Source organism: Amphibalanus amphitrite, unplaced genomic scaffold (genome assembly GCF_019059575.1).
Source record: "Amphibalanus amphitrite isolate SeventyFive unplaced genomic scaffold, NRLGWU_Aamphi_draft 001387F_arrow, whole genome shotgun sequence".
In the NCBI taxonomy this organism is placed as follows: domain Eukaryota; kingdom Metazoa; phylum Arthropoda; class Thecostraca; order Balanomorpha; family Balanidae; genus Amphibalanus; species Amphibalanus amphitrite.
The window spans coordinates 1187-10913 of NW_024882880.1; the positions used below are offsets into that span (position 1 = coordinate 1187).

The 9727-nt window shown below is 57.2% G+C and overlaps 1 protein-coding gene across 1 annotated transcript; it reads left to right on the forward strand.

Annotated features, from left to right (window-relative positions):
• Window positions 1-3176: 3176 nt before the first annotated feature.
• On the forward strand, window positions 3177-8472 carry LOC122372697 (ETS homologous factor-like; the record flags this gene model as incomplete). The annotated part of the gene is made up of 2 exons (XM_043350211.1): window positions 3177-3378; window positions 6291-8472. Coding segments are annotated over 2 exons (311 nt in total), but the record flags the coding sequence as incomplete, so codon positions are not given.
• Window positions 8473-9727: the final 1255 nt, after the last annotated feature.

The following is a 9727-nucleotide window of genomic DNA, read 5'->3' on the forward strand; positions in this document are numbered from 1 at the left end:
CTTAATTCGCCAGCTTCGGGTGAAAATGTTTTCAGTGCAGACACGTTGGCACTGAATTGAAACAGGGATTCACCCGCAAGCTTTAAACCTTGTGGGTTAACATTGCTTGTTCTATTTTCTCTGGCTCAAATATTGACAAATCATACGATAGCCAGCAAAGTTGACAACAATCAGCAAACAGCTAATGCCAGACGTCGGGGTAGTTTCCCTCCCTATCTCTTTTGTCCAACAACACTCAGTCCGCTTCCCATTCCGGCCCATGCCGGACCTCTATACCCTTCCCGGTACGTTCCGTGCTCGAGTCAGCCCTTGTGCCGACCACTCCAGGTTGGAGTGAAGTCGGTACCATCCCGGGACAGGGACGCGGCCCGGCCCACCCGCCCGCCAGGCCTCTCCTTCACTGTGTTTGGTCTGGTGTGGCCGGGAACCACCGTCTCGCCGCGGCGGCGGGCACGGCCACGGTCATAGAGCCAGGTGGGCACGGCCACGGTCATTGGAGGGTCGGCTTCGGTCGCAGAGAACGACTATAATGGGAAGACCTGCGCCGAGTTGTTTAGTAGCTCTCCCTTGGTGTGGTCCATCCTGCACGCGTGATAAGCGTGGTCATTGGTGGCCAGGTGGTCATTTGCATACTTGAGCCTGCCCTATAATTGAGGGCCTGGAAAAGTGATTTCGTAGAAGACCAATTAAAATTTTACAATTTCCCTGAGGTATTTGGATTCATTTCTAGTTTGCTGTTTGGCTCATAGCCTAGGTCATCTAACCTGGGGGTCTCCGTTAGGGAAATGATAAATGACAGCTGAACTCACCTCTTCACCATGCACTGTCATATGCGTGATCACAGATCTCTGTATACAGAGGTTTATGACGTGATGTAAACCTCAGTATTATTTCATCGCGTCGTAACTCGTAGCTCCTCGGCCGCACGTGTCATTCCGCCCGTTACGTCAGCCGAGCTGAGGACGCCGGACGTAACCGCAAGTCAGCGCCCGTGCGCGACTGTGCCCGCGAGGTCGACTCGAGTACCGAGAGAGCTGTCATCCAAACACCCCTCCCTCCAATCCGCCCTGATCAGATCAGTACACAATTAGCTCACTTCAGCCACAGAACAGAGTCGGTGAAGTCACTAAAGAGTACAGCGGAGAACGCTAATAGAACTGTCTGACCGATGATACGTCCACGCGGTTTGGGATCCGTGCGTCTGGCGTTTGGACTTATGTAGGTATGTCCGTTCTAGCTGGGTCAAATTCTTCTGTCGTTTGCTACCTGGGTCCCAAAATCTAAGCCATCTTGCCGTGTATTTGTGTGTAATTGTCCCGATATCGTGTTACATGAACGACGGTGGCGTCGCGGGGTCATTATAGGACAGTATGTATGTCTGCTGTCTGAACCATAAATGTATGAGCTGTCTGGGATCTGGGTTCCGGAATATCTGGGATCTGGGATCTGAGTCCCGGAATATCTGTCCTGTCTGGGCTTAGCACATCTATCGGGCTCCGAGTGCCCACACCAGCGTCCCAAAGCTCTTAGTCAGCTCAGTCAACACACACAAACATACAGCTCGGCGAAAGTCAACAGCCCGCCCGACCGACGGGAAGTCCCGTGAAGCTTGGCCGGCGTATGAAGGGATGGTAGCGAGGTCTCACGGGTCAGAGGGCGCTTTAGGCATGGGTGGTACAGTACAGTCTACAATAGGTAAATGGACATCATGGTGGCAATAACCGAATTATATGAATAACTGGGTTACGTCTGCCTCGGCAGCGGATGAGTACTGTCAGACTCAGATATTGATTTAGGTGGCTAACTCACTCGTGTCAAGGGCTATGGCACCTTGGCTGCTTTTATAGTTAATGTTGTTCTATAACATGGCCTGTTTTAGGCTTTACGGCGGCGAATCGGATCGGACATTCTGAAAAGGCACGGCAGTAGTCAGTAGAAAGTGTTGAGTATGTTATGCTGAAGCTCTTTCACTTTCGGAGTGGGTAGATCCGTTCAACGGATAATTGGGTCAGCGTTTTGAAGGTCAAGAGATTGTAAACTTGACTGAGAATGAAACTCACTCTGGTTTTAGCTGTGTACATACCTATCCACAAACGGCAATCATTCACTGTATAGAAAGGGAATGTGATGGTTCTGACGCCAAAAAGCGTAGTGGAAGGTACTGGGAGCCATGAATAACATGTGCGTCTTCTTTGGAAATCCTTGTTCTCTCCTGCAGAAGAAGCCTGGCGCGTGTTGCCTTTTGTAACGACATTAACTAAAGCTGAGATCACATCACTCAAGATAAGATCTTAATGTACTACACGCGTTACGCTGTAAGCCGATTAACGCTTGAGATGTCTCTTTTAAAAATGATCTCCTGTAACCATTGTGAGATCCTGAGGTTAACCACACATCTCGCTAGGAGGGATTTTCTTATTGCTGTGGTATTGGTCGCAAAACTGCTGATGGGTCTGACATGTGACGGCGCTCTTTCTTATCGTTCAATGAAGTACCGAATGAGATGATGACATTAGTCTCCAATATCTCTTAGCACAGATTGTGTCATGTTCATATAACTTGACTTGACATTGACACGGCAGATTAAAGTGTCTACCACTATCAAGCGTGCCTGTCCAGTGCCCACACAAAGCGTTTTTCGCCAGTTGCTTCGGGCATTTCTCGTGATTAATACCGACGAAGCAAAACAGCGTGACCCTATCTCCCGGCTACCATGCACCGTCTCAGAGTCTGTTTGCGTCGAATCTGTGAGCTTTTAATTACCGCATTTTTACGTGTAAGTGCCGGGTGGTGCGTTGCGTGCGCGTGCACCGGCGTGGCTGGGGTGCGCGGTGTAATAATCCGGCCTGTGTGCGGCGGAAGTCGGGTGAAAGGTGACGCAACAACAGACACATGTCTGAGGCGCTGCAACCCGGAGCCGCGCGGGACCGCAGGCCACGCAAGATTCCAGAATTTCAATACCTATTACCTTTGTCAATCATCTGCGTGAGAACTGGGTCTGACCTGGAATCAAGTCGACAGTTGTATAGGTACAACTAGCCTTACATAATCTCTAACTGTCTACGGCAGGCAAATTGGTAGTCATCGCAGTTTGGTTAGAAATTATAGTTTCAAGACCTGAATGTGTAACGGTTGGTGGCCTTCTCCAAACCTGACCCCTCTGCTCCCTCTGACAGGTCAGCCGAAGATCGGAAAGCTGTGGCAATTTCTGCTGGCGCTGCTTCACGACAAGTCTCACAACCCCTCCATGATCAAGTGGGACGACTTCGAGCAGGGACGCTTCAAGTTCGTCCAGAGTGAGGCCGTGGCGCGCCTCTGGGGAAGCAGGAAGGGCTATGAGACCAACATGACCTACGAAAAGCTCTCCAGAGCGATGAGGTAAGGCCACGTGCTGCGCACGCTCCCTCCCTGTTTATTTGTGAAGCTTACAAGGAAAACGCCAAGCTGCCGACCTACCTCAACCAACCCCTTTAGTGAGGGAGCACCATGGCACTCACGCGAACGGCTAGGTTTTCCTATGAGGAAACGGTCGCCGTCAGTCTCATTTGGTTGCTGCTGGCCGGTCGGCGCGCCTCCTGCGAGGGTCTTCCTCGTGCCACGTGACTAGCGGTGGTGGCGGTGGGCGGCGGGTGGAAGGGGGTTTCGGTGCTGTCGGAGTGCTCAGTCATTGTGTGTACTCTGCATTGACGGCTGGGGATCCCCTGGCTACCATGGTGCGAAGAGAGCCTCAGCGACGCCCTTCGAACTGGTAAACTTCGTCTATCGGGTAGTACCCTGAGGTGCTCGTTGTATGAGCTCTGTCGGCTCGGCCAAGTGTCTGAGTCTGCGGGTACTAGCCCTGTGTGGAGGCTCAGGTGTAGTCGGGTTTGATAGTCTCCTCGGCCCCTCCTCCCCATGCCTCCCCTGTCCCTGACCTGGGGCGGGTAAATCCTTGGTGCCTCACCGGTGCCTATCAGTTCAGATGAGTGCGGGGGCGCGGGCGGCGGTTCCGTGTAAACGTTTCACTGAGATAGTGCGGTTTCACTTCAGTGACGGTTGACTCACATGGCACATAGCAGCAGATGACACTATTTCGGGACGATGGTAACTACCCAAATATTCGTCTAGCTCTCAGGCGATAGGTATCGTATTGCCGTTGCAGATTGTCGTAGGATGACGCTGAGTCTGAGTGTGCTGCGTGTGCTGCGATATTCATCCTGGCGATCATGAGAGGGATCACCCGAAAAACAAAGGGCGGCCCTGGCGCGGACAGCTGTACCGTGAACGGGCGATGATTTAATCGGTGAAGGGAAGCACCGTTTATTTTAAGTCTAGCGGGATCAGGCTGCTCCAAGAAGGGCAGCAGCACGCAACTATCTGATAGGCTATGGTTTGCCCATCACGACTGAGCTGTGGCCGCCGTGTAATTCAGGCCCTTCAGGATTTACACATGAATTCCCAAGAGCAGGTAGTTCAGCTTACGTTACGTCAGCCTCTGTCACATCGCTAAGACTCCGTTTTGCATACAACGCTTCCATTTGACTAAGAAGTCTTCCGGTTCCGTGCCACTAAAGACGGTCTGCCGACGGTAAAGCCTCCCACATCATTATTACTCATCAGCTCCAGGGCAATGGAAAACCCATCGAATATGACGCCGCACTGCTCATGAGTCAACTGTTATTTGATGCCGGCCTTTTTCACGGCATCGTGGTCCCGATCGGGCTGGTCTGCTGTGGCCGCCGAGGCGTCTGTAGCAGCGAACTGGGGCGGCGTCAGCTCACTCCTTAGCTGGCGCCTCAGCCTTGACGGGCCGTGAAAGCTGCCTGCCGGTGGGCCGGCCTGCCCGCCTGGCACCGTGCAGTGTCCTTGCGTGTCCGTCGCCGGTCCTGTCGGTGCATTCCGCGCCGTTGACACGACCGAGCTCCAGCGTGCTTCCAAAAAGTTCATGTTGCAACTGCGGCGCGATAGCCGCTCATACCAGCCGGCACTGCTGCTGCTGCCGCTGCTCCAGTTTTAACGTCATTGTCCGCCGGCCGCAAAAAGGCGATTTATGCAACTAGATCAGATAGGGTGGTGGACGCGGGCGTCTCGCGGCGGCCGGCCGGTCGGCGGCCGCTGCTGGACGACCGCCATTGTGTCCAGCGCAAGCCGACGGAGAAAGGCGGCGCCCGCACCGGCCAGGTTTTTTATCGGCGCGCCTGCAGCGGGCCGCGGTGGCGGCGCGGCTCCCAGCGGGCCGCGCCGTGCGCCCCCGCTCACCGCTCTGCGGCCCCTGGCCGTCGGCCGACCACAGGTGGTCACTCCGAACCGCAGCATGCACAGAGCACCGAGAACCGGCCCGGCAAACAGAGGGGGCCATGAGAGGCTCCGTTCGACCTGCAGATAGGCCGGCACGCGCCACCAGGTACCGCTCAGCGGCGCCCACACTGCTCGGCCTTGGCCCGGGCAAACCGACTCTTGGCGGCGAGGCGAGTCAGCCAAATTTCGCACTAGCCTAACGCCTTTTCGATGAATAGGTGTGCGTTTTCTGTAACCACACTCCATGCCACTTACATTACGGCATTTCCGAACATGATAATCACCCTGCGCATGAGCCAGCATGCAGCACGCAACCAAGCCGCAGTGCGAGCGACGTGGACCGGACGTCTCGGTCGGGCCGCCGCAACATCCGACCCGATGTTAGGACAGGACTGACACGGGCCCAGCGACCAGTTTGGTGTGTCTAGTTGTGCACGTGCACTGGCGTCCGGTCGGTGCTCGGCATTGCACCGTGCTCTGCAACCGTCACCTGTGAATAGCGAAAGTTGCGACAGTTTGAGAAGAAATGATCCAGTTCTCGCTCCTAAGTGGCCTGGTCTGCGTTTCGTTTTCTTGCGATCGCTGTTCGGCAGTGAAAACGCTATTGAGAAGGGACCGGGTGTGTTCCACCGGCTGGGCGGGGTTTCTTTTCGTCGAATCAATTTCGAACTGTTATCTATTGGAAATTAGAAAAACCAGATAACTGGAGCAGAGCAAGGAACACGTGAACGTCACTATGAATGCAGAGGCTAATGGACGTCAGACCCACCAATATTTTGTCACTTTTATGACATGCTCTGCAGCCCTCATCGTGTTCAGAACTAAGCGCTCTCTGCCGTTCGTTTGCATTATTTACTTTCGTGTTCGTTTCATGTGCAGACACCTGCAGCGTTACTGCAGTCGAAGTGCTGAGTCACTGTGTGGAGCGAGCTGAAACACATGGCGCGCACCGACGCGGTCTGCTGGTCCGTGTGGGTACAGTGGCCGTTTCTGACCGGAGCCGTCCGTTGCAGATACTACTACAAGCCGGGCATCCTGGAGCCGGTGGTCGGCCGCCGCCTGGTCTACGCCTTCGGGCCCAACGCCGACTGGAAAACGCCCCCGGATGTGTCCCTCGTCTGAACGAGCCGAGTCGGAGTCGGAGTCGGTCAGGGACTCCCGGTCGGCCGCCGCCGCTGAACTCTGGACTCGCGCGTCCGGCACCGGAATCTGCGGTGGACTCAGCGCAAACCAGCGACCGAACAAAACAGAGCGACTGCGGAGGCAGCAACAGGCACTCGGACGAACTGAAAAGGGAGTCGCCATGGCTCGCTCTTGCTGTACGCGAACGCAGCTTCAGACCGTGGACAACCATGGTATCTTTTCCCGTGCCTTTTTAGTGCCTGGAGGGCAGGTCGCGTGCCTGCTGAGTGGTCCAGCGCAGGCCCCTTCCACCGGAGGCCGTCAATGCTGCCGCGGAGGCTGTGGTTCGAGTCGGGACAGTGTGAACCGCCGCTCTATCAGCGCCGTCACGACCGGACCGAGCGAGCAGGGCCGCCGACCCCGCTGTTTTCCCGACATACGCTGCAGCACGTCATCAACAGCGTGCGAACGCCACGCGCGCCGGCAAACAGCGGGACCGCCGCCGCCGCTCGGAAACGCGTCCGATCTCAGCAATGCACGTGTGGAGGAAACTTCCACACGCTAAACGTGGACGCGCTTGTAATTGATTTTTCGCAACTGTTGTGTAGGTGTTGCATGAAACGTGTACTTTTGTAGACATGTGTGACATAGACATGGGAGAGTTTGATATTCCCAAGACGTTGCGCTAGCGTTTTTAAATGTTCATTGTCGATTACGGTAACGTTATTGCCAACAAACTCGCGTTCAACGCAACCTTTCAAAGTAGGGCCACATCGGTGGCTGTCGGGCACTGACCCGACCGGCGCGCTCCGTGCCAGGCATTCCGCTGCGCCCCACGTGCCTGTCTTTGGAGCCCCACCTCCGGGACGTGCCCCGTGGTGTTCCGCCGCCCGTCCCCACCCACCCCACGACCAGCCGCAGTGTCCGGGACGGCCTGCCGCTTCCGGCGTCTCCGTCGCCCCCGGTCCGACCACCGCACCAGCGGTCTCCGCCGGCCGACCCGGCGATCATAGGCCGCAGGGGGCTGCTCCAGATGTGCTCCCGGAGCTGTACCAGCTGCGGACACTGCGGGGTCGCGTGCCGCGCCGTCGCCTACTCCTGGGGGGACGAGGAAGTCCTGTTCCGAACTCTCCCGCGGCCCCCACGTGGCGCGGGAGCCGGCGGCGGCGATGCGGGCGGTGGTCCGGGGATTTTTGGCGTGGCGCGTCACGCCGCGGCGTGCCGGCCGTGCTGCAGCGGCGGCGGCGGCGGCGGCGGCGGCGGCGCTGCTGATTTCAGGAGACGCCGTTCGTGTGGGCCGCCGGCAAACAGGGCCACTTGCGGCCCACCGACCGCACGAGCTTTTCGGGCAGAACTTGCCGACGGTACCGACCGGTGCGCCGCGCCGCCCCGTGGGCCCGTGCCGGGCACCGAGGACGCTGTTTGAACTTGGCAGCTCGGGGTGGTGGGCCCCGCCGCCGACCGGCCGCTCGCCTGACGGGCACGCCGCTCGCCAGATCGGCCCTCGGATCGGCGGCGGTCGTCGCGTGACACAACTGCAGGCTATCAGGGGCACAGCACACGGTCTAACGGGTTTTCTGGGAGTGGCCGTTCGGCGGGCCGGGGCCACTCGCCACCATGCGGCCGCACATGCAACTGATACAGATGTAGGCTGTGTTCGACGCTTTCACAACCGGCGACGGTGGCCTGCATGTGCAAGTGTGCTTGTAGCTGCCGGCTGGACGGTCACGAAGAGCCACGGCCGCGCTCGGCGCTGTCTGCAGGCCGCGCTCGGCGCTGTCTGCAGGCCGCGCTCGGCGCTGTCTGCAGGCCGTCTCTGCCCTGTCTGCAGGGCTGTCTTGCTGCAGCGTTCGGCGCTGTCTGTAGGGTGGAGTTCGCCAGGCCGCCCCGTTTCCGCGGCCTGGTCTCGTACCTGACCATATGTCCATCTCGCCCGAGAGGCTACCAGACAAGAGGGTTGTTGAAAAATGTACATAATGTCAAGAGATGTTCTGCCATCGCCGTCGGGTCACATGGACCACTCGCGAGAACCCCGCAGCGTAGAATTTCAGAGGCGATGATGTGCTTTAAGATGTAGAAGGCCTGCAATGTGTGGTCTGTTTTGCGGTTTTCGGCGCTTCCGCGTGCATGTTGATAAGAGTTTTGGTACTGTGAGAGGTATTTATATGCGTCTGAGGCGAGTGTACAACTGTGCGATGTAAATAGAATGGAGCAAGCGATTCCATGACTTGACTGCCGGCCATGGCATAGTTTAATATTTACTGGTATTTATTGTTGTATTTAATCATGCAATGCTCAATACAGACCAGAATCGGATAGTCGTCTTTATCGTGGTGAAACATCTCCAACGAGATTGATTGGACATCGAGGAGCCTCTTGGCACTTTGTCCTTATTGCGGTACAACACCTGCTTCTAAAGCATGTGGGGTCGAGCAGGGACACGTCTTATCAGGGTGTTTGATGAACTGGTGGCCTCTGGGTAGGAGGAAATAGTCTTCGCCACCGAGTGATCACTGCGTCTCGGTTACCGAGTGACTGACGAGCCTCAGTTACTGAGTGACCACAGTGACCGGCGGGCAGTGACCACAGTGACCGGCGGGCCTCAGTTACTGAGTGACCGAGACCGAGTGACTGGGGGCGGGGGCAGTGACCACAGTGACCGACGGACACTGATCGGCTGTGACTGACGGGCCTCAGTTACTGAGTGACCGCTGTGACCGGCGGGCAGTGACACTGACCTCAGTGACCGGCGGGCAGTAACTGTTGTAACCGTCAGGCAGTGACCACAGTGACCGGCGGGCAGTGACTGCTGTGACTGGCGGGCCTCGGCCACTGAGTGACCACAGTGACCGGCAGGCAGTGACCACAGTGACCGACGGACAGTGACTGCTGTGACTGGCGGGCCTCGGTCACTGAGTGACCGCTGTGACCGGCGGGCAGTGACCCTGACCTCAGTGACCGGCGGGCAGTGACTGTTGTAACCGTCAGGCAGTGACCACAGTGACCGGCGGGCAGTGACTGCTGTGACTGGCGGGCCTCGGCCACTGAGTGACCACAGTGACCGGCAGGCAGTAACCACAGTGACCGACGGACAGTGACTGCTGTGACTGGCGGGCCTCGGCCACTGAGTGACCACAGTGACCAGCGGGCAGTGACCACAGTGACCGGCGGGCGGTGACCACAGTGACCGGCGAACAGTGACCACTGTGACCGGCGGGCAGTGACCGCTGTGACCGACGGACAGTGACTGCTGTGATTGGCGGGCCTCGGTCACTGAGTGACCACAGTGACCAGCGGGCAGTGACCACAGTGACCGGCGGGCAGTGAC